We start from the raw sequence: 22,624 nt of genomic DNA, 5'->3' as shown, positions 1-22,624 counted from the left end.
GGACCTGATCCATGTGGACAAGTATGGGAAGGGAGGGTGTCAAGAGGATGGGGCCAGACTCTGCTCCGCGGTGCCCAGCGACAGGACGAGAGGCAACGGGCACAAACTGAAACACAGGCAGTTCCGTCTGAACATGAGGAAAAACTTCTTCGCTGTGAGGGGGACCTCACTGGCACAGGTTGCCCAGAGAGGCAGTGGAGTCTCCTGCCCTGGAGATATCCAAAAGCTGTCTGGACGTGGTCACGGGTGAGGTGCTCCAGGTGACCCTGCTTGGGGGGGGGGGGGGGGGGAGTGCTGGACCAGACCATCTCCAGAGGTCCCTCCCAACCTCCGCCATGCTGTGACTTGTGGACACAGGCGGAGCCGATCGCTACGGCGTCTCCCCGCGCAGTGGCGGCGCTGCCCGCCCCCGCGGCCCGGGCGGGCTCCCCCGGCCCCGGCCCCGGCCCCGGCCCCGGCCGCGGGGGCAGCACCCTCGTCCGCAACCTTCGCCGAGGCCCCGCCGAGTGACGGCGGCAGCCGCTACCCGCCACCCCCGCCGCCGCCCGCCTGCCCTCAACGCGGTCGAACCGCCGGGGCGGGGCGAGGGGCGGGGCGAGGGGCGGGGACAGGGCGTGAGCGACGGGGCTTCCGGCGTATGAGAGCGAGGGGCCCGAGGCGGCCATCTTAACGGGGGCGCGTCGCTCCTCAGTCGCCTGGAGACGGTGGTAGCTGTGAGTCGTGGGGGTCGCCGCGGGGCGCCTGCCGCTTGGTGGGGCGGAGGGGAGGGCCGGGCCGGGCCGGGGTGGCGGCGGCGGCGGCGGCCCCCGCCCCGCTGGGAGCACGGTGCGAGGCGCCTGCCTCTCCCGGAGTCCGGTGCAAATCTGCCCCGTCCCGCACCGTGGTGCCCCGGCGTGAAAACACCTGGCCCTGCGAAACCGTTTTTCCTGTGAAGAGTTCCCCCCCCGGGTGCCCTAGGTTTAGGTGGGAGATCAAGTCACTTCTCCTGGGCCTCTGCGTGGAAGCAAAAGCCTGAAGGATGCATGGGAGCGCGTGGCCACGAGCAAGACAAACAAGCTGTTAACTTCCTGGTTTCAACGTCTTGTTTTTCTGCACAAAGTGTTGTGAGGGGTCAAGGTTTGAAGTCTGAGCGATATAGTTAGTTAAGCTGTTAAGTCGGGCTGGGTTAACAGCTGGGCTGGGCTTGGGCTCGACCAAGCTTTTCTTGGTCTATGGCTTTAATTGTTGTGTTTGAGTAATGGGGCTGCTCATCTAACATGAAGAGCAGTTAGCAGGATCAAGGTGCCAGTGCTTATTTCTGCATAACTTGTCATTACATCTCCATACAGGATTTATGCTAAATCACAAAATCATACAATACTTTTGGTTGGAAGGGCTGTTTTAGAGGTCACCTGCTGCAGCCCCCTGCTCAAAGCAGGGCTGACAACAAGGTTGCATCAGGTTGTTTGGAGCCTCATCTGGCTGGGATTTGAGTATCTCCTAGGAGCTCATTCACATGAGTGCTCAGGGTCCTGAAAGGTCGAATTGTGGGAGTCAAGTTGAGTACATCTGTTAACATCATCTAAAGGGCTTTCTCCATGTAGAAGGGAGTGAATGTTAAAGACTCTGGCTTCCAAAACAAGCTAACTAAGAGTAACCTGTTTATACAGCTGAAAGGCTCCGCAGGAATTTGGCAGGATGAAGCCTGTCATTGTGGTGCACGGTGGAGCTGGCCAAATCTTTAAAGAACAAGAAAAAGGATGTCGTTCTGGGGTTGTCAGAGCTGCACTGCAAGGTTATGGGATCTTGAAACAAGGAGGCACTGCCCTGGATGCAGTAGAGCAGGCAGTACAGTCAATGGAAGATGATCCTCATTTCAATGCAGGTAATTTTTCAAGATTGTTATTGTTATCAAGAATTAAATGGGTTTAGCATCGTAATGTGTTTAAAACGTTTTGTCCTGCTAATTTTGCAAATGTTTCTTTGAATTTTCTTTGAATTGTGCGTGTTGCAGTGGAGCAAATATTTGCATTACAAGTACCTTATTTCTCTGCGTAATAAAATAGCATGGTATGTATACTGGTTTCTTGTGAGCATGCTTAGGCAGATGAGTTAATCATTTTCAAATTTCCGACATTTTATACCTGCCATTTTGTTCTGTTACTGCAATATTACTATTCTGTAAATGTTTTTCCATTATTGTGTGGTGTCTTCAAGACATGGATTCCTTAAGAGAGTATATGGTTAGTTAATGTTCATATTTAAATCACCTGAGCATAGCTTTGAGCAAAATTTGAGCTTTAATATTTGACCTTTACCTATTGCCTGAGGAAGCCTGTTCTTGGAAATTTCAGGGTTTTTTAGCTATTATTATTAATGCTTGTAATTAGTGGTTTGGTAAATAATGATACAAAAAAATGTAATAATGGTGTGTGATTGATGCATTCATACATTAAAGGTGTTAAACTGAACTTCCTAACAAATAATGTTTGTATTTTCTAATATTTTTCTCCTCTTCACAAGACCTTAGGTTTATTGTTTTGATGAATTTCAGAGAAAATATTTCCCCGCCCCCACCAGGGTATATCAATGAACATGAAAAAGGAAGACTTGTCAGTGTTTGGCATTTTAGATAGTGTACTTATTCGTAATGTGGACATCTTGTTTGCAGAGATTCACTTATTTCTTCTCACCTTGTAGTTGAGGGTGAGGGAAAGATTTTACTTCATATTAAAGTTATATCATTTGTTACTGACTTGGGTTGAACCTCTTGCTTTATAGAGGAGAATCATGAAGCAGCCTTGGAGGTGTGATTGTACTATGAGACTATTATATAATTAGCATCAGGCTTGTGTTCTCTCATAGCTTATAGCTTAGCATATTAACTTGTATTTCTCTTTGCCCGTTCTCTATATCTGTCACTAACCTTCAGAATTTGTATTGCTCAGGTCAGTAAATCAGTACCTTTCTGGCCTTCAGCTGTCTTCATACTTCCTGGGGTACGCCTCAAAATACCTCCTCCGGTCAGGCAACTTAGGTTTGTTGTTTTAAAAACATCAACTGCTGCAGGGTAGGAAAAATCTCTTATTCTTGAGGACCTTTTCTGACTTCAGCAGAGCTCTGCCTGATATTAGATATCCGGTTGTTGGTGTGTAAGCAGCTTCAATATAAATTTTAATTTAAAGATTCTTTGCATCTCTTACTTAGTCATTCCATGTGAACAATTGTATACTTTCTTGGTTTGTTATACATTGGTTTTGATCGTTCTGTAAATCAAAGTTATTTGGACCAGAAATGTATTTTAGCTCTGTGTGACTTTCACTGTGGTGAAAGCCTGCTTTATAATGATCTATCTAGGTTCATTTATTTAACTTACACACAGCAGCCTGAAGGATTTGGACGTTTATCCTGGTAAGTAGAAGCACAATAAGTAGCAATATTTTGTGTTTAGCACACGAGCGTTTTATTTTATCTAATTTTCACACCCTTTATTTGGGATCTTGTCACTAGTTTTGCTTTTTGTGAGCCAAGTGGAGCTTTGGGAAATTGATGAAAAGAGGTGAAAACGATGCATGACCGAATAGGTTTTCCTTATTTTGGAGCACTGATCTGGTGCTTCATCTGGAAACTTTTCACTGGCTTCTGCTACAACTCTACTGCTTGTTTGTTTGTTTATTTGTAGTGTTGCAGGAGGGAAGGTTGGGCAGGCACTTCAAAGCTACCTTCTTTCAGCAGAGCAAGAATTCCAGCTTCTCTGAGTACAGTTGTTGAACTGACAACTGTGAGCAGCGTGTGCTCCTTTAGAAATGATCGCATTATTTGAGGATAGGACCTCAAACTCTGCCATATCCCGTTAGTCAGTTATAACTTAACGTTTTCCTTAACGTACGAAGTGCAATGTGTGTCTGTGACAGCCTTTTAAATGGTATGAGGTCCTGTTTTCCTTGATGGAAAATAAGCTGGTTTTTTTGTTTGTTTGTTTAAGGGCATTTACTCCAACTTATTCTTTGTTTTAATAATTCAGAATTTTTATCTTGTTTATAATATATTAAATGGGCAATTTTTAGCAACACTGGTTTAAACTGTGGACTTGAACTTTAAGCTCTTGTTCAAGTTTGACTGTGCTGATCTAAATGGCAAGTAGCCTTGTAATCACTTATGTATACATCTAATTGTGTTAATGCTCGTTAGATACAACTACTCTCAGTAGTCGGAGAGAATGAGCTGAAAGCTATGTGAAGACGACCCTGATTGGAGTGGCTGTTTAAAACTCACCGTGTGGTATTTTATCTCTGTAAAAGAAAAAAGCAGTTTATTGTAATGTTTTCTAGCAAAACACGGACATTGCTAAGGGACAACAAGAAAGATTGGGAAGAATGCACGTAAGGATCAAGCTCTGTCTCTTTTCTGATAATAGGTTTCAGCTGTACTTGAGTTACATCTCCATGTAGTCTTGGTGTCAGGGCTCAGAAGCTGAAACTACCATCTTAATGAGTTGTGCAGCATATAACTTACAATAAAGTCATCAAGTTCTGCTTGTCACAAGGAAGTGGTCATGGCTCTGTTTCCTTCATGCCATGTCTAATGATTCTCAGTATTAACTAGCTTGGACTGTGTACTTCAGATATAAGAACTGTTGTTCTAGTACAGTGATCTTTGCGCACTCTTTCCTTCTTAGCCTTTTTGCTACACTTAGCTACAGTGTAGTCTTTAGACAGAGGGAATCTCGGTAATCCTCTGAGCATCCCTGCTGCTGTTTGAAAAATGCCAGTTGCATGCATTATTTGTGGTCCCTTAGATTTTCCCTCTTTGTTGCGTCTCTACTATGTTCCCCTGCCCCTGGCTCATAACTGAGTCAGCCCCCCCCGCTCCAACCACCCAATGCTGCTGCAGTTAGAAAGTATCCTCAGGGTCAGGTAGGCCCTACACCTGTCCTGCTGGAAGGCAGGTGAAAATCCAGTCTGATCTGGAAGCACATCAGTAACCAGCCAGGAGGCATCTGTAACCGCAAAAGGAAGGATTCGTGCCGCCTCAGCTAAACAAGCTTTGTATCTAGCCTTGGCTTATACTTGCTTCCATTGCAGTCAGAAGATAGGTCCAGATAGGTCTCTAAGACAAGTGGGATGAATTGTACTTTGAGCGTGCCTGTCTCTCTCCATTGGCTATGAAAGGAGCCTTTTGTAGGCAGCTACCTTCAGCCAGATGAACTCTCCAACAGTTTCCTACTCAGGATATGACAGGAGTAGCTTATTTAAGCTATGGGAAAAGGAAGGGCGCCTTTCTTTTAGCAAGAAAGAAGAAGCTCAGATCTGTATGTGTTAATTTACAGGGGGTGGATGCCTGACGCAGATGATTTATCACAGTGAATGAAATCCTAGGATATATACCCTGAGAGATCTCCAGTAGATATGGATTACTATAAATGCAGTCATGAAATGGACTGGTAGGACTTCCCCTGGAGCCATGCTCTGTTCACTGGTACCTGAGAAAGCTTCTAGTTCTAGTGGAGATTTCATGATCGTGGGCTAGAGAGCCTACCTTGTGAAAGGAAACTAAGTGTGTCATGACACGGCTTATCTAAGAAAATAATGAAGACTTATTCCTTGCATTAGAATAAGGGAGAAGCTGGAGAGAAGAATGATCTTAGCACAGGGGGCATGAGGAAAATACCTATAAGCTCTCCATATATCAGAGTAGTCAAGAAGTTAGCATATTCTGAATGAGGCAGGACTAAACTCTGGAATAGTTCCTGTATTCAGAGAGGGGCAAAAAATAACTCCTTGGGGCAGAGTTCAGGTGTGTGTTTGGGGGGGATTTTGAAGATTACAGGATTTGGTTGCCTTGTGTAGCAGAGTATTGAGCTTCATATGTTCAGGTCTGAAATGACTGTTGTCGTGAGACTTTTATACCAGTATATTAACAGTGGTTTCTGACCTGCTTTAATGTTGTTTTAACACACACACACACAAAAAAAAACTATTCTAGCTTTGCATGGTCTTCAAGTCTTTCTGCAAGGATTACAGCGAGTCTACCATGTTTTTTTTCCTGTTTGTTTTCATGTTTAGTCTTTTCTATCACTATTAGCGAGACTTGTACACTTGATCTTTTATAACTTACCATTCCCCTATGGTACGGTTACTGGCATTATTTTAAAAAAAGCTATTTGCATTATCTCATTAATTTTAGATTAGGTTAGTAGTAGCACTGATAATTATAGAAGAAAATAACTACCCAGCATTTTATTACTTGGGGTTTTTTCCCCTAATTCTTTTATCTACTGTTTTTATTTGGCAATGACGAACTCAGTAATTCAAGCTTTTGGCACACTAGCGAGTGGATGCTTTAGCCTTTTATTCTGCCCTATCAATTTCAGCAGTTTCTTGGACTGTTAGCGAGATATTAATCTCATGATGGGATTGAACCCTACACTATTTTTCTGGGTTGTGTTGTATCCTACTGTTGGAAAAAATATATGGTAAATTAGCTGTATATGCACATACAGTGATTTAGGGGATAGAGAGTCCTGTTTGACTGTATATCACTTTATCTTTCATACCTAATATACCATTTCAGATGGGATTACACTAATGGCATTCCATATACTGAATTAATGATTTATTTGAGTCACAAGTGTGTTTTCTGTTTTATAAAAGAATAAAAAAAAAAAGGAAATTTCATTTTCAAGTAGTCGTTGTACCATGCGAGACTTCTGTTAATGGCACTGGGTTTTGCCAAGTATAACTATACTTGGCAGTGTTTCTGCAATTCTTTTTATATTCAGGAGGTAGCCACTTTCAATAAGTCAGAAGACAAACTGGGAAAGAGAAAGCCTGCTTGATAAGGTCTAATTGAATCATATGATGGTTAACTCTTAATAACTTCTTCTCTTCCATCCTTTTTTTTTTTCCTTTAGGCTGTGGATCTGTTCTAAATGAAAAAGGTGAAGTAGAAATGGATGCCATCATTATGAATGGAAAAAATCTAGCCTCAGGAGCAGTATCTGCAGTTAAATGTGTAGCAAACCCAATAAAACTTGCTCGACTTGTCATGGAAAAGGTAAGCTGAATGTGTACTTGCATGTGAAACTTTCTTTCCCGTAGGACTTCATGCAGTATGTTGATACACTTTACTGATGATGTTTGTGTAATGCTTTAAGTCGGGAGAGAAGGCAGAAATGAATAGTATGATGTTTGAAAACTATGATCATAACTGTAAAAAACTTTTATTTTAAGGGTTTTTAAGTGCTGATGAAAAATAACATTCTAAGAAAACCTGAGTTGTGTCGTGCAATTGAAAATTCAAAGAGAAATACACCTAGGCATGTCAGTTTTCTGCAGCGCCATAGCTGGTCTTGAAAGTTCTAGTGGTGTGTGGTTTTTTTGTTTGTTTGTTTTTTTTCTTTTGTTTAAGAGCTGTTATGCTGCCACTGAGTCTTCTGCTCAACCTTACAAGGTAAAAGCTGGGTAATGTGGTAGAGACTTTGTAATGACATGAAACTGAACTAAATGACCTGATAATTCATCTGTCCAGGTAGTGTAGTTTTATAGTATTCTATGTGACCTTCTCCACTGCGACCTAATCAGATGGTAGCTTTAGTGTTAGTCATGATCCTTCCAGCAGTGGAAGGCAACACTAGCACGGCAACAGATTTTCCAAGAGAATCAAACTTGCAATTCAGGGCAGTAAAATGATTACTACTTGCCTTACCCTTCTACATAAAATCGATCCCACCTCATTCCACTCATTCCACTAAGAATTCCCTCTTACTATCTGCCACTGCAAATTTCTCTTGTTTTTCAGAAATGGTGCAATTGCTCTCATTCAGATGATAAAGTAGGCTATTTATGTGATATGTGCATCTGTTTTGCCATAACTAGACTCTGACTGTGATCAAAAAGTTTGTACTGCTTCTGGAGTGTGCATTTTTCATCTGGTAGTGCAGCTACACCGTGGTTGAAAAGGGGATTGTGTTTGCGAGAACACTCATTAACAAAGAGGATTTATGTTTCTTTAACCTTTCAAAGGGACTTTTGCGAAAACAAAACCTCTTTTTCTAATCTATAAAGAAGACTTAAATGCAGCTTGTCCTCAGAAGCTTCCAAAGGACATAAGAATTATTTTTTGCCCTTAATTGGAGGGTAGTTCTGTTTTTAAAAGCAAAACTTTTTCCTTATATATAGATATTTTAAAATGTGTACCTACCAGAAAATGATATTTAAACTTCTGATGAATAAGCTTTTTGTTCCTTTATATGGGATTTATTCTGTTACTTAACCAGGACAAATGAGTGAGTATAATTGGTAGACGGCTTCACAAGACCAGATGTTTTATAATTTGACTATATAGGTGGAGGGTTGGGGGAAGGCATATCTCTTAGGATGTTGGGGGGGAAAAGTGTGTATCTTTTAAATCATTTCTTTTAATGCCTGTTCAGTTCATGTTCCAAAATCACTGATTTGGTCTCCACCCTCTAATAACAAAATCCCATTTAAGTCAACAAGTATAAAGTCAAGACAACAGTGATTTATTTTTGAGAAAATAACATCCCAAAGCATTTAAAAGCAAAAAACCAACCAACCAAAAAAACCCCCCAAACAACAACAAGAAAAGAAACAAAAAAAACTTCCTTATGTCTTTGTCACGTGTAATGGAGTCTGCCTTGTCATTGTATGACGTTTCTGGTGCTCAAAATGTTGAGGGTAAATTTGAAAGGAAATAATAAAATCCAGCTGTACAGGACCAAACATAGTTGTATGGTTCTAAAAAAAAAATGAAATGCGAAGCACTTCCGTTTTGTGGTAGAGTGTATTTCTGTTTACCCAGATGCCAGGAATTCCGTGTAGATGGTAAAGATCAAACGTATATGTTACCTTAAGATATATCAAAACGGTTCATGCTAAGTTTTTGCTGCTTCTTCCAATATTACATATTGGAATACCAACTGATGTTACTCTTCTGTTGGTCTTAGGAATTATGGGACACCAACCCAGGCTATTTCACACTACTCTTCAGAACGTATTTTATTTGATGTGTTTTACTGTGGATGAACCTAATTTTCTTCTGACATTGCATGTGGGGTTTTAATGGATACCCTGTTCACAGAAGCTAACTAAAGGAAAATAGTCTATAGAAAAAGCTTTCGTTTATTTAATATATGGCATTTATTTTCCATGGGGGAAGAGGGAACGAGGGAAGAAGAAATTTGGGTATGGAATTAAATACTATGAACTCAGTGACCTGCGGATGAAGAAGCTGGGAGTTTTCATGGGCTCCTGAGCATGTTTAAAGGAAAAACAAAAAAACACCACCAACAACAGAAAGCATCTCTTGGAATGGAATAACAGATAATTACTTTTGTGGAACAATAGGGGCGCCATCTGGTGGTCAAAGTAACTCCTTAAAATTTTGCTGCACACATGTATCTTGTAGGCTGTCACACTGTCACTGGGCTCAAACTTGTCCAAATTCATGGTACAGAAGAAAGGAGGATACCAGAATAATTTCCATTCGTGGCTTACTAAAATACTGAACATAGCAGTCTCTAGAGATGAAAGGCTTAGTTCGTTTAATGACTAATCCAACAAATCCTTGAGAAAGCAGTTAAATTCCTGTTAAATTATTACTGTTTGCAGTGAACAGAAATAAAATGATGCACTGAGAGGGCTTCTTCCCCCCTGCCCCGTGGGGCAGGTAATCCCCCCCACTCTACCCCAACACATTTATTAGATGCATCTTGCGAATATTAGAATGCTGCTTCACTGCAATACTTGAGCTACCTGTGTATATGTTTTTCCCTGCTGACTCACTCGGCTCTTTAAATTAGACAAAGAACTTAACTTAGAACATAGACTCATTAACACAAAGGTGGTAACTTTTGCTGTGTTCTGTGTGGTCGTTAAACCATGGTTGCCATGGTTGTTAAATAAACAGCAATGTTGGTCTGAATTCCAGACAAGTTAGGGTATTTTTCCTCTCCATATTCCATAAAATTAATGAAACTTGCTGTCATTTGTTATTTCTTATGCAAACTTTTTTTTAATGTTTTTTTCCAGCTACTTTGTATAAATGTGTCCCAGAAAAATTAGGCACTTAAATTTAGCAAATGCATTCGTGAAACTATGGAAAAAAGATGAAACAGAAATGCACCTTTGGGTTTGTTTGACAGTGTTCTACCCTCTCTTTTGATGGACAGTATACATTGAAGGAATAACAAATTGACTTCTTACTCAGATAGCTTTTCTCAGGGAGGACTGCAAAAAACCTATCACAGAAGCTTATTCCTCCATATGCAACTATTTCTTGTATGTGGACCTCATGGGGGTGGATGTGTTATCAGAATGTGTGTATGGGAGGGAACACTTTTTAAAAAAAAAACACACTTTCACTTTTAAAAATAAAACTTAAGTAATTTTTTTAATAATAATATTAAAGGTCTAATATTGTGATGGAGGAGACAGCCTTCTGATACAGATAAAGTCAAAAGAAGAGTTCAGTGGTATTTTCTAAAAATAAAATTTGAATCATGTGCTTCCGGTAGTTTAGTCACAGTGGCAGAGGGGGGCAGTATTTACAAAGAAGTTCTCTTCCAAGTCCAGGAACGTTTCAGCTTTGTCAGAAATAGGTAAATCTTTTATTATTTGGTCACATCACTTAATATGCAAGACTATCTGCTCTTTCAAACGCACAGACAACTTCTTTCTTGTATCTCTCAGTCTTGTTCTGTATAGCAGTGCTGTCATGAAGTGAGGACTTGACTTGCAGGAAAAAGAGATTTAAATTTTTAAAAATATTTGTCATTAGGGCCACCACATGTGTGAATGATCTTTCAGGAGTGGTTTTAAAAGTGTATTCACAGTTTTTTGTTTGTGTAAGTGTTTGAAAAGGTTAGTACAGAGACTGTAATAGGCTGAGGCAGAGCTCAGCGTCTGTGGTTTGGGAAGAGGTTCTGCTCTACTCTTTAATCCTTCACAAAAACGCAATGCTGTGGCTTGCTCATGGTAGTGATTGCTGGTCATTGCTTTAGAAAGCCACAGAAGTTGATGACCTGCAACATCTCAGTATGAAGCTTCAAGACTGTAATTGTTCTGCAGAGTCCAATGTGAGGCAGAAACACCCAAACTTCAGACATCCTAGCTTTAGAAGGAGAAGCAGTGCCCATGCCACTGTGAAGCTCTGCAGTGCTCGTGAACCTGGCTGCTTCCAGCATCGCGCAATTCTGCCTTTTCGACCTAAGCTGGTAGCTGCGTGCTATGCTGTAACATCATACAAGCTTGCCTTAAGTTAGCTGTTATGCTCTCAATTAACTCCATACAGCATCGCTAGTCCACCACGCTTCCAAAAGCTTCCCCAGTTTGAACAATTATGACAGTTCACTAGTACAATAAGTTGATGCACGTTTTTAGACACTTATTTTAAAAAAATTAGATTTTAGAGCTCCTAATAAAGCAGAAGGACTAATGAAACAAATCTATTTGGCGAGTTCTTCTGACATAAAAAATAAGGCATAGAGACTTTGAAGCATGGATTTGACTAAGGTTGTCGACTTAAGAGCAAGTAAGTGCATTGCTGAGTAAAGGGATCAAAACAGAGCTTCTGCAAATGTAAATATTGTAGAAGAGAGCAAGCAATCTTTTTTTCAAATCTGAGAACAATATTCTATTCTTAAATATAGAATTCAGGGTCCATAAGAGCAGTAGCTAGTAAGGGAACTGTTATAAATAAAATGATTTAGCTGATGTTAAGAAACACTTTAGTGTATGATATTTTAATCTTTTTGTTGTTTTATTTCTACAGTGGGTAATAACTTTGCATAGAACAGAGATTTACTTACCATTCTTTCCTTCTGATTAAAGTCGTCGTGATCAGTTAACTGGACAAACCAATTAGATAAGCAATGACTTGGTGATTGACTGAAGACGGTACAAAGAAGTTCCGTGCAAATTAGCAAAAAGAGTGAATTTACCAATTTTCCTTTTTCTACTGTAGTCAGCATTGACTAGATGAAAGTAATTTTCTTCTACTCATGCTGAAAGCTTGTATCTGTATTGTGGAAAGCTGTAACGTTTTTCTGGTGGAAGAGGAGATAGGCATAGAAATCTGGGAAGTTTAAAAATAAAACCAAATCTGGATTTTTTTTTAGGCACATATTTCTAAAAATGAAGAGTGATTATAGAAAATTACTCATACAAGACAAAACAAATATTGTCAGTGAATTTCTTTTCTGCCTTCTCCAGACAAAACACGCGCTGCTGACTGACCGTGGTGCACACCTGTTTGCTCAGGCCATGGGTGTTCCTGAGATCCCAGGGGAGAAACTCATAACTGAAAGATCGCGGGAGAGATGGAAGAACCACCTTGAGCCAGATTCTAACCCTGAGGAGTTTCAGAAGTAGGGTTCTTATAAAATATATTTTATTTTTAAATACAGGTAACTTAATTTGTTCTAGCAGTACAAAAAAACAGAATTTGTAAGCTTGTTCTCAGATTTGAGAATACTTCAGTTCTGATTGATACATGATTTGATACTATCTTCAGAGTATATCTTTGGAGAAAGTAATGAAGCATCAAGGCTTCAATAAATTTGCTTTGTGCAAGTAACTGGAGCTTAATGAACGATCTTGTTAATGCTTAAGAAGGAAGGTTGTTGCTTGCTTTGACTTTGTGTGACTTTGTGGCATTAATGGCAGACAAAATTAGAACTTGTTATTGCTCTTAAAATCACCAGATATAGAAGTGCCTACAGCAGTTTTAACAGACAAGGAGGTGTAGTTACTTACCACAGAATAACTGTGGTTTAGAAAAATTACAGTTCACTTTTTAAACAGCCGATGTCTATGGGGATGGCGGGTGGAAGGCACAAACTCATTTTGAAAAGCTGGTCTTGGTAAGGAGATGATCGGATGTGTCTTTAAACTGGATTAGATAGTTAAACTGCATCTGAGTTTGGTCAGTAAGATGATCATGGCCGTTGGCTGAAGGGAGAAGAAAAACTAGACCAAGAAGTTCAATATAGTGGTATATGCTATCGGTTTGGATTAGACACCAAAAATGAAAGTTATTTGAAGAATAAGCAAACCTGGCATAAGAAAATGGAGGGGAAGGCAGGGCGCAGGTGAAAGGAGTTAAAATCATCAGGTATCAAAAATGTTCTTTTCTACCTTGGTGGGGTAGGTAGGAATAAATGTTATTGTTTTAAGCTTCCATTTTTATGGCAGTGGTTGTGGCATAGGAAAATACTGTGTTACATACTATTACTTGTCTGTTCTGTGAAGTAGTAGTAATGAGGGAATGAAAGATGAAGAATTTGTAGATCAGGAGGAAATTTCTTCTGTGGGCATGTTAATTAAAATCCATGAAATGAGGCCACAAAAAACAAATTATATGTTACTTCTGATCAATTGCTAGAAATAAAAACAAATTCACAAGAGCAGTGTAAATATGGCCTTATAAACAAAATGATGTTCTATTGACCATAAGATCTCAGTCGTAGTTCATCTTGTGTATGACAAGTTTTTTGATCCATTGCCTATCAAGGAATGCATGGTGTAATTCACTCCCAAGAATTTTGAGGATGGAGTAGACCCACTGTCACTTGCCCCCCGAGTATGTAAGCTGGAATGACATCATATCAGAGTCTCCATTCATTCTGCATAACTGCTTAAAAAACCTCTCATAAATAATAGTGTTAGGCATCTTCAGTTTCAGCTCAGTCTTGATCTGGACTACCTGATACTGGAAGGCTTGTGTTTTTCTGAGGGGCTTGAGAATTTCATTCTCTTAGTCACCATGTTCTTTTTCTGACAACCAGCGCCCACAAACGTTAGCACAAACTCAGAGCTGAAAACAGGTCTCTTTGTTAGCTTATTTGCTCCTGTACTGCCTGTAGAAAGTTGTTCTTCCTTGTTGTGTCCACAGTGATTACCCAGAAACCTGCCTGAGGCAAGCAGGCAGAAGGTGAAAGTGTTATTAGTGAAAGGCAACATAATACCAGTTCATACCAGGAAGCTGAAGGTTGGTGTGTACTTTACTCTCAGTTCTCAGGTCCTAATAATGTATCAGTTGACTGTATTAGAAATCTTGTGGGTTCATGACTTTCCAAGCAGAAGTTTAGTGTCTCCAGAAGAGAGACCTTTCTCTTCTGCTGGTTATAAACCTGCGCTGATTCACGAAACCTGAATATTGAGAGCGTATTTCTGAGACTATGTTAAAAGTTTATGATTCCATTGCATGTACAACATGACATCTTGTATGCTTTTTCCTGAGAATAAGGTATGGTTTGTTTTATCTTCAGTCTCTTATTCCAAAGATTTGTAACAGATGGATGGGTGGGAAGCTCGTCTGCAGCATCATATCAGTTTGAGATGAGGTCCATCTCCACATAAATGTCAGATCAGTTTGTAAGGCCTGTGATTCATCAGTCAGCTTTGATTTCCCGTGAATGAAGCGTAGGGACTGGCAGTATGATATTTTACATAAGCAGAAAGGAATCGGAAGTCAGTTCTCTATGAGATTGATTGTGGGTTTCGTGATGCACAAAGACATCGTGACTTTGCCTGACTTAGTTAGCTTCAATTTTGGGGGATTATAGAGAGACTCTCACCAGTGCCCAGACAACTTCCAAAGGTATTCTCATTCCATTCACCTATTGGACAGTTCCTTGAAGGATCAGTACAAATTCTTTTCCTTTGTGGAGGGATTTAAATATTTTGAATACATCTCTCGTAACTAGATACTATTTTATGTCATTATGTGATTTACCGAGATTGGGCTATGTGGACAGACACTCAAAACTGTTGCTTCTTGATACTGTGTTACTTCTCAATCAGCAGTTGTTACAGTAAGTTACAATAGCCTTTTCTCTCTGGCTCGCTCGCTCTCTACTATACAAATATATATATTTTTAAGCAACCTATTACAACTGACTTTTCTGTGCTGAAGAAATCAAGCAATTATTGAGACTTATCTTTTTTCTCTTCAGTGCTTGAGGATTTTTAAGCTGGTGTGCAGCTCCAACAGATTCTACTGGCCAAGTGATTTAATCCTCAAGATTACTTGACTGAAAAGTACAAAGAGGAGAATATGTATTAATGATGCATTATGAACAATACTAGTTGAAAGGCACGTAAATAACCTTTCCTTTTTGTGGCATTCAGACATTTAGGGAGATAAGGAAGAGGAAAGAGGAGGAACAGGAAGGAAATGATTCAAAGGATTCATAACATCGCTCTGTCTTTCTGTGTTTACCTGTTTACATGCATTATTGATAATAATTCAGGTTAATCTCCCTTTGAGACAGTGGAGACAACTTTTGTGTCTTTGAGTTGCTGTACAGGGGAAAGTTATGCGTGAGGTGTCACACAACAAAAGAACCCTACTCCGGAACTCTAAAGGCTAGAAATATTCGTGCCCTCTGTGTATGTGTGTTTTTCTTCTTTTTTTCCCCCTTTTTTGCTCCCCAAGTGGACATTTCCATGCTGTGAAGGTTAAAAAAAGTCACAGTGGAGATCAGATGGATCAAAAAAATCAAGAGTGTTTTCTGTAGTATTAATTATAAAGCTGTCAGAATTGTTACATATTGCTTGTTAGTTAAAAAGATAGTCTATTTTGTAATGAAAAGCATGGTAAAAATGGCTTCATCATGAGCGTAGATCAAATTTTTTCACATTGTAATTTGCAATGATTTTTTTTTTTATTTTTTAAAGCTACCTGGAAAATAGATGGAACATGCTTTGGCATGTATGCTTTAATTCTACCTGATTTTGTGAACTATTTTTCTTGGCAGAGACCTGGGAACGGTCGGTGCTGTTGCTATAGATAGTGAAGGAAACGTAGCTTGTGCAACATCCACCGGAGGACTCTCTAACAAACTGATCGGCCGTGTTGGTGACACAGCATGCATAGGTATGGGGTGTGGGGAATTCCCTCTTGTTTTTTGGAGGTATCTCATTAAAAAGGACGCATCACATACGTTCTCTGTTCCATTAGAGAATTGAAACATAAATACTGGTACATATAAAATGGGTTCTAACATTCAAATACATCAAAACTCAAGTTCCTTAATACGACATGGAGACCGCAAGTAGCGAGTAGGAGTAAAAGTGAGTTGTCGTCATCATCTGCCAGCACTTCTTTGATCTGGGAAAGTGGGGATGGGAATTTTTCTCCACTCTTCCTTAATAACGACATTTAGGTTTGATTTTTTTTTTTCCTGTGTCCTTTCTGTTCGTTCTAATAACTCTATCCTTTTGTACTTCCGTGCTCACAGTTAAGTCAAAAATGTAGTCTCTTCTGTACTAAAATAATGTTTTCTTGATACTTAGGGAAGTAGGTGTAATTGTAATTACTGTGGTTTCATTTTGCCTGTGAGCCAGAAGTCTAACATGACTGGCGGCTTTGAGTAAATTCCTGTTCTTGGAGAGTCCGGATAAGACTGTGTCAGATCCTAATAGATGTGGTGTGGAATAAAGGAAATATTTTAAGAGATCTCTTATCCAAGTATAAAGTGACACTTGAAATTCTTTCCCCAGGCTTATTCCTCTCCTGGGACAGACTTGCCCTTTGATTACTTCAGGGTTCTACCATTGAGTTGGGATTTGGGAAATAATTATTTTTAGTAAAACATGTTCCAAACTCAAATAGCGCTGCTTTTGGCAGTTCATTATCATCATCGAGCTAATACTGGCTTTCTCTCACACCCCGAGTTACTGATATTCTGGTACCCTCTGCATTTTTGAGAGTGATTTTTCAACTTCATTTCTGACTGCAGCCTTCTCAATGGGTACTGTTGCTTGCAACTTTTGCCCTTACTAGAGATCTGCAGGACTGGATACAGAAAAGCTAGGGATGCTTTTAACTATCACAGCCTCTGGCCCGTACACAATTTGAAAGGGGGGTTGACAGACTTATTGTGGCAATGTTTTTCACTTGTAAATCAGGGTCTGTTGGAAGGGGCCTATCAGATGAAGAAAGTAGGAGAGGGAAGAATCTTCCATTGTTCTGCTCGGCCTCTCTCCCCTCCCCCAGTACCTTGTTTATCCATATAATCCCATGGTACGCTCCTCCCCAAGCTCCTGGGAAATATTTTTCTTAGGAGATGTGCTAGAAGCATGGGTGTTGGGCAAGCGAAAGCTTGGTGGAGAACAGGGTGTGGAAGGTGCACAAAAAACAGAGATGGGGAAAAAGAGGAAAAGGAGTTTGACAGAAGACCTTCCCTGCTTGAGATTAGGAGTTAGGGTTTCTTCAGGAGCGCTTCATAGTGCTCCACCAGGGCCCAGGCTCTGCAAATCTCTCATCTGCTTTTGCCTTTGCAGATAAGTCCCCCACAAACATTGATCAATTCACCAAAGTCTTCACTTCTTTCATATCTTCTCAAGTAGTCACGTTGTCTGACCTGGCATTCTGCATCCCACTGCTATTCTGCTGATTCTCAACATACTGTTCCTTGCTGTTCTGGAAAATATTTATGCCCATCCCTGTGAAGCTCTGGCCTGTTCATTCTTCTCCTGCCCTGAGCAGATCACTGTTCTTCCAGCTCTCATAACTTGGCACCTGACTTCATCCTGCTGTTGCTGACTTCTCTCATGCATTTCATCGTTGAAATTGTGAGGCAGAAATGAGAAAGAAGTCAGTTGCTGACGCTGCTCCAAGAAGTGAACAGAACTTCCATACTGTTAGGAAGAATTGATTGGTACCTTTTTAAAATAATGCAGAGCTTGTAAATTGTATTACAGAATGTTGCCTTTTTTTCTCTGAAAAGGGAGTGGAGGTTATGCTGACAACTGTTCTGGTGCCACTTCGACTACAGGACATGGAGAGAGCATTATGAAAGTGGTCTTAGCCCGACTGATCCTCTATCACATGGAGCAAGGTATTTTCCCAACTTCCTGTAAGCTTAAATAAAGAGGACAGGAAATGCTGCCTAATGACAGGTTTAGGTTTAATGTACCATCATCATAGAGCAGTTGTCAAAAGAGTAGTTCCCAGGAGCATGTGGTTGGATTCTCTCTTAAAAACAAACAAACAAAAAACCCCTGAAGTATTAATAAAGCTAACGTAGCATTAAATGGACAGAAATATCTACGCTGCTTGATGTTTAATCATGTCTTAGATCAATGTGTGCTAAAAGATGGTACTGTCTACTCTGTCATGTTTAACTGAAATTTTCTTTAAGAAAGTTTTTTCCAATTTGAAACTATGATTTTGTGAACAAACAAATAGAAAGCAAGTAAAGGCAAGGTATTTTAAAGGAGGGAACGGGGGACGGTTAGAGAAAAGAATCACAGCTGTAATAAGAAAGCATGGAATATCACATTTCCAATGAGCTGTAATGTTCTCTGTTTTAAGACCTTTGATTATAGCAACGGAAATGTGTTAAAGACACTTTAACTATGATTTAAATTTTCATTTTGTTTAGGAGAGTGTACTAAACTGACTGGGTGGGTATGTGGTAAACAGCTGACACAGTATGTCTTATGTGACTGTAATATAATCTGCCTGTGGGATGACCCTTTGGAGCTTTACCTTCATGAGTTAGCCTGTCATCCAAAACCTTGATTATATTACAGCCTGTAAACATAGCCAGACAACATACTTGCACTGCATGCAGTTGAAGAACCATTAATATAGATATCACCATTATTTTTGGAAAGCTGTAGCTTTTCGTATTACAATGCAAGTTACTTGGAGACCTTCACAATTGGAAATAGTTGAAAAACTTTCAATTTACATTTTCGTTAGAGAAGCAGAGAGACAAGTTGCAGTTGAGAATATTTTAGTTATGCTTCATAGTGCTATTTTCATAAAATAGCTATATTTCTCTGCAATTCTCTTGTTTCATCTTAAGGTTTCAGCATAAAATACACCTACAGACTATTTCTCAAAGTTCTGACACACTGTGGTCTCCTCTCACTCTCCATATTATATCCCTGGTCATTGGATTTGTACATGGCTTTCTAAGCTCTATTTAGTCTGAACTGCGCAAGGCAGTTTCTTCTCTTGCTTGAAGTTAACTGCACTGCAAAAACCCATGCATTAATACCAGTTATCTTGCTTGTGATTTTCCAGTATGAAAGGAGAATGAGCCTCAAAATTAAGAGGAAAAAAAAAAAGAGAGAGAAAGAAAATCAACCCACATATTTAAAAAAAAAAAAAAAAAGTAATTGGTTTGCACATGTTCACTTTGCCTGTGCTTGCTCTACCTTCGTTCACTCTGCCCAGAAGTATAACTCCGCTGCCAGGAAAATACATCAAGAATAGGGAGTTTCTTCACATCTCAGGGAAAGTGCTGAAAATAATTCCCCAATTATTGTAACTTTTGAGTCCTTAAGCTATCAACTGAAGTAGCATATTGAAGAACGACTATAAAACCTAACACACTATTCAGTTCTTCAGTAATGCGCGCAGTGAATATCTTTCTTTGGGACCAGTACTGTGAAATGTCCTTACATGCTTAGAGAGTAAATTGTTTTGTCAGTCTTAACAGCTATTGGAATCTGTGTCTTATGGTGGCAGCTGTTGTCTTTTTGAAAAATCAGACAGTGAAGTACTGACCCTTTGAAGTCAGTGCCACTGACTTGAATAGTCACAACATCACCCATACTGTCAAAGAATGGAGTTTTATCCTATCAGTTGCAAGTGCTGTGAATAATTCTGATTCTGCTGGTTTTGTTTGGTTTTAACTCAAAGTTTTGAGGGAAGGCATGCAGATCAGTTTTTATTCTGCAAGCTAAGTTGTATTACATTGCAGATAATATATATCTTAGAAGACGTGGACAAAGCTAACTGCATTCCTGAGCAGATAATCAAACTTGTAGTGAGCATATATCCTCCAGCTATTACAGGCCTCTGTGTACAGTGTACACAGTAATTTTGGTTTATTTAAAAATATTTCTGTTAATATGAATTAAGTGTTAAGAAAAGATGGAAGTTGCTTTGCTGCTGCTTTCTCTGATGCCTGGCACATTTAGTCATCTTCCCTGATACTTTCAGAAGCTTCAGGAAGACTAACACTGTCTGTGTTTGATAAATTGTGGCAATGTGAAGCACATGCTTTGAGCTATGTTGTGTCCAGTGGACTTGGAACACACATAATGACTGAAACTTTTGACTATTTTAATGTATTTAAATCATAAATGCTTTAGACCTAGTTTGTGACAGGCCTTTAATGGAAAGCTTGCAGGCTGCCATTTTCCCCGTCAAATGGTGGCACATGAAATATGTCTTGAACACAGAGTTGACATCTTAGTCTATACTGAAGACTGGAATTGAAGTATAATCTGAAGCTATTCAAATCCTGTCTTTGCAGCAGCACCATAGCATATCAGCTATTTGCAATCATCCAGAGCCTTCCTATAAAGTAAGCAGTTCTTTTGCTGCACTGGGAATTTCTTGTCAATTTAGTTAAAGGAGGAATTAGATTGGGTTGGCTCCATAGCGACGGGTGAAACTTGAAGGGAATTTTAAAATTTATTCCAAAGAGATATTGTATAGTTATCTTGTCCTTCTTTTCAGGAATGTCACCAGAGATGGCTGCTGACACTGCATTAGACTACATGATGACACGAGTTGGGGGCTTGGGGGGTGTCGTCGTTGTTAACAATTCGGGAGAGTGGGCAGCAAGGTTCTCCACCAAGCAGATGTCCTGGGCTGCTGTAAAGGATGACCAACTGTACTATGGGATTTGCACTGGGGAGAGGCATACAAAATCTGTTGATGAAGCACTTGCATCTGAAAGTGAGGGATTCTGAAAATAAACATGGACACTTTTTTTGTTAGAGGATGATGACAACTAATTTAATCTTTCTGAAAGATCTGTACTCTTTTGATTGGTTCACAGGCATCACACACTTACTGTCAAAATGAAGCCTGGGCAGCGTGGTGTTAGCCTCAGTGGTCATGGATATTAGTACTTATTGATATCTTTGGAAAATCTTGAGATCTTCCTCTCCTAGATAAGGAAGAGAATGGGCAATAGAAGTTTACAGGTTTCCTGGTTAGTATGCTTTAACTCTACGCTAAAAGGAGCCCAGGTTTCAGTCTTAGAGGAAGTCCTTTCCACGCCCATTCTCAGAGACTGCTTCCAGCATGACTTAAGAGGTGAATACCTAGTAATTAAAAACTGAATTTTGAATGTTGCTTCACTCTCCAGAGTCTTTTGAACAGTCATTCCATGATAACATATAATTGTTGCTGACCCTGAAGGCTAGCTCATTCGCAGGCTTGAGATAACTGTCAGGAGTTAAAAAGAATGAAGTAAAGAAACTAGCTTTTCTGAAGAGCTGGGAACTGCAATGCTTGCTAAGGAGTCTTATTTTATTCTGCTCGTAGGCATCAGACCTAAAATTAAGAAACAAAGACCACAACAAAGTATGTTAAAATATTTTGAAGTTTGAGTGGACAGTTAACAGAAAGGATATTATTGACTTCATACCCATGGTGGTAATAAAGATGATCATGATTTCAATAAAAATAAAACAAAGCAATCTTCACTGCTTAAATATGAAGATGATAGGCACCTTATAAGTCTAAATATGAGAGAAATTTATGATGACTAGCTGGAAAGTAATTCTGTTAAATAAATCAAGTCATAAAACCAAGCTGTGCTAACACAAATACAACTGCCTCTTTTATCAAGCTTCTCTTCTTGTGTGAAGACTGAAATGTTTTTTGGAGAGGTTGTGATTTTAAAAAAAGATACAAAATATTAAACTATATGATTTAAAAAAAAAGATATTCTGCATTATCTCTTTCCAGTACAGTTTCTTCATTAAGATTTTGTATTTGTGAGGAAAAAAGAGCAAGAATATTTCATGGATTTTTGTTGTTGTTGTTTTCTAACAACTACATCATTTATATGTTAAAACAGTGTAATAATCCTTTACATTTTAGCTAGTGCCGTGACTTATGTTTCCTCTGAAGACAGATTGATATGTTATAATTATGTACCATCATACTGTAAAATGTAAGATACCTTTGTAAGACAACACAAACAGAAAAAAATCTTCAATTATGTTTTGAAATTATTCAAACCGGTGTCCCAACTCTAATAAGCCATGTTACTGAGTTGGCTCATACCGAATGGTAAGTTTGCCAAGATTGTCTAATCTCCTCCCTACTTTAATCCATGTTTTATTAGATGTTGCAGATGACTGGATGTGGACAGTGATGGTTCAGGAGTAGACAGCTCATGCAAAACAATCTTGGAGTACTCATGTACTTTGCACAAAAGATAGCGTAGAAGATGGCTACTGATCTGATCATTAGCAGTTTACAAAATTATAATGGTACTTAAGATATGCCTGCCTCTGTCTTTAAAGAGAAGTACGCAGTCTTTTGAGTAAAAATTAGTTTCTTTCTCCTTCTGTGCATTAGGTACCAATCTCCCAGGACCAGACTATTCTCTGGAAGAAATCAGTATTGTCTTAATTTCATTGCTGGAATCTCAGGGCAATCCAGGGTTTTATGGTCAAGATTCTACTTTGTTTACCTCACCTGTGCCTAGCTGCAAGATCAAATTTAGGACATGCAGTAGAAAAAAGGATGGCTTGATTTAGGACAGGCAGTACAAAAAAGGATGGCTAAAAAATTGGCTAGAGTTCTGCCAAGTATCATTTACTTTGATCAAATTTCTCTGGTCAAGGGTTTTATG

At 39.6% G+C, this 22,624-nt stretch overlaps 1 protein-coding gene across 2 annotated transcripts; it reads left to right on the top strand.

Moving 5' to 3' along the window:
• Positions 1–596: 596 nt before the first annotated feature.
• Positions 597–21,706, top strand: ASRGL1 (asparaginase and isoaspartyl peptidase 1). 2 transcript variants are annotated; one of them, XM_068937507.1, is made up of 7 exons: positions 597–713; positions 1,650–1,864; positions 6,893–7,035; positions 12,213–12,367; positions 15,761–15,879; positions 17,735–17,845; positions 20,488–21,706. In XM_068937507.1, the coding sequence occupies exons 2-7, from the start codon at positions 1,678–1,680 to the stop codon at positions 20,721–20,723; spliced, it is 951 nt and encodes a 316-aa protein (XP_068793608.1). In that variant the 5' UTR covers positions 597–713; positions 1,650–1,677; the 3' UTR covers positions 20,724–21,706. The 2 variants fall into 2 exon arrangements, with proteins under 2 accessions (XP_068793608.1, XP_009687437.1); XM_009689142.2 differs by lacking the exon at positions 597–713 and adding an exon at positions 808–1,116.
• The last annotated feature ends 918 nt before the right edge of the window (positions 21,707–22,624 follow it).

The sequence above is a fragment of the Struthio camelus genome, chromosome 3 (assembly GCF_040807025.1).
Source record: "Struthio camelus isolate bStrCam1 chromosome 3, bStrCam1.hap1, whole genome shotgun sequence".
NCBI classification, from domain to species: Eukaryota; Metazoa; Chordata; class Aves; order Struthioniformes; family Struthionidae; genus Struthio; species Struthio camelus.
Note: the sequence above shows the minus strand (reverse complement) of the source record. Positions and strands in the feature narration are given on the sequence as shown.

What these genes read in the sequence shown, in the direction of transcription:
- ASRGL1 (XM_068937507.1), top strand. Translation starts at nt 1,678, where the DNA reads ATGAAGCCTGTCATTGTGGTGCACGGTGGAGCTGGCCAAATCTTTAAA. An exon ending in AACCCTGAGGAGTTTCAGAA is followed by an intron (nt 12,368 to 15,760) that starts GTAGGGTTCTTA and finishes TTTTCTTGGCAG; the next exon opens with AGACCTGGGAACGGTCGGTG. An exon ending in TGGTGACACAGCATGCATAG is followed by an intron (nt 15,880 to 17,734) that starts GTATGGGGTGTG and finishes TTCTCTGAAAAG; the next exon opens with GGAGTGGAGGTTATGCTGAC.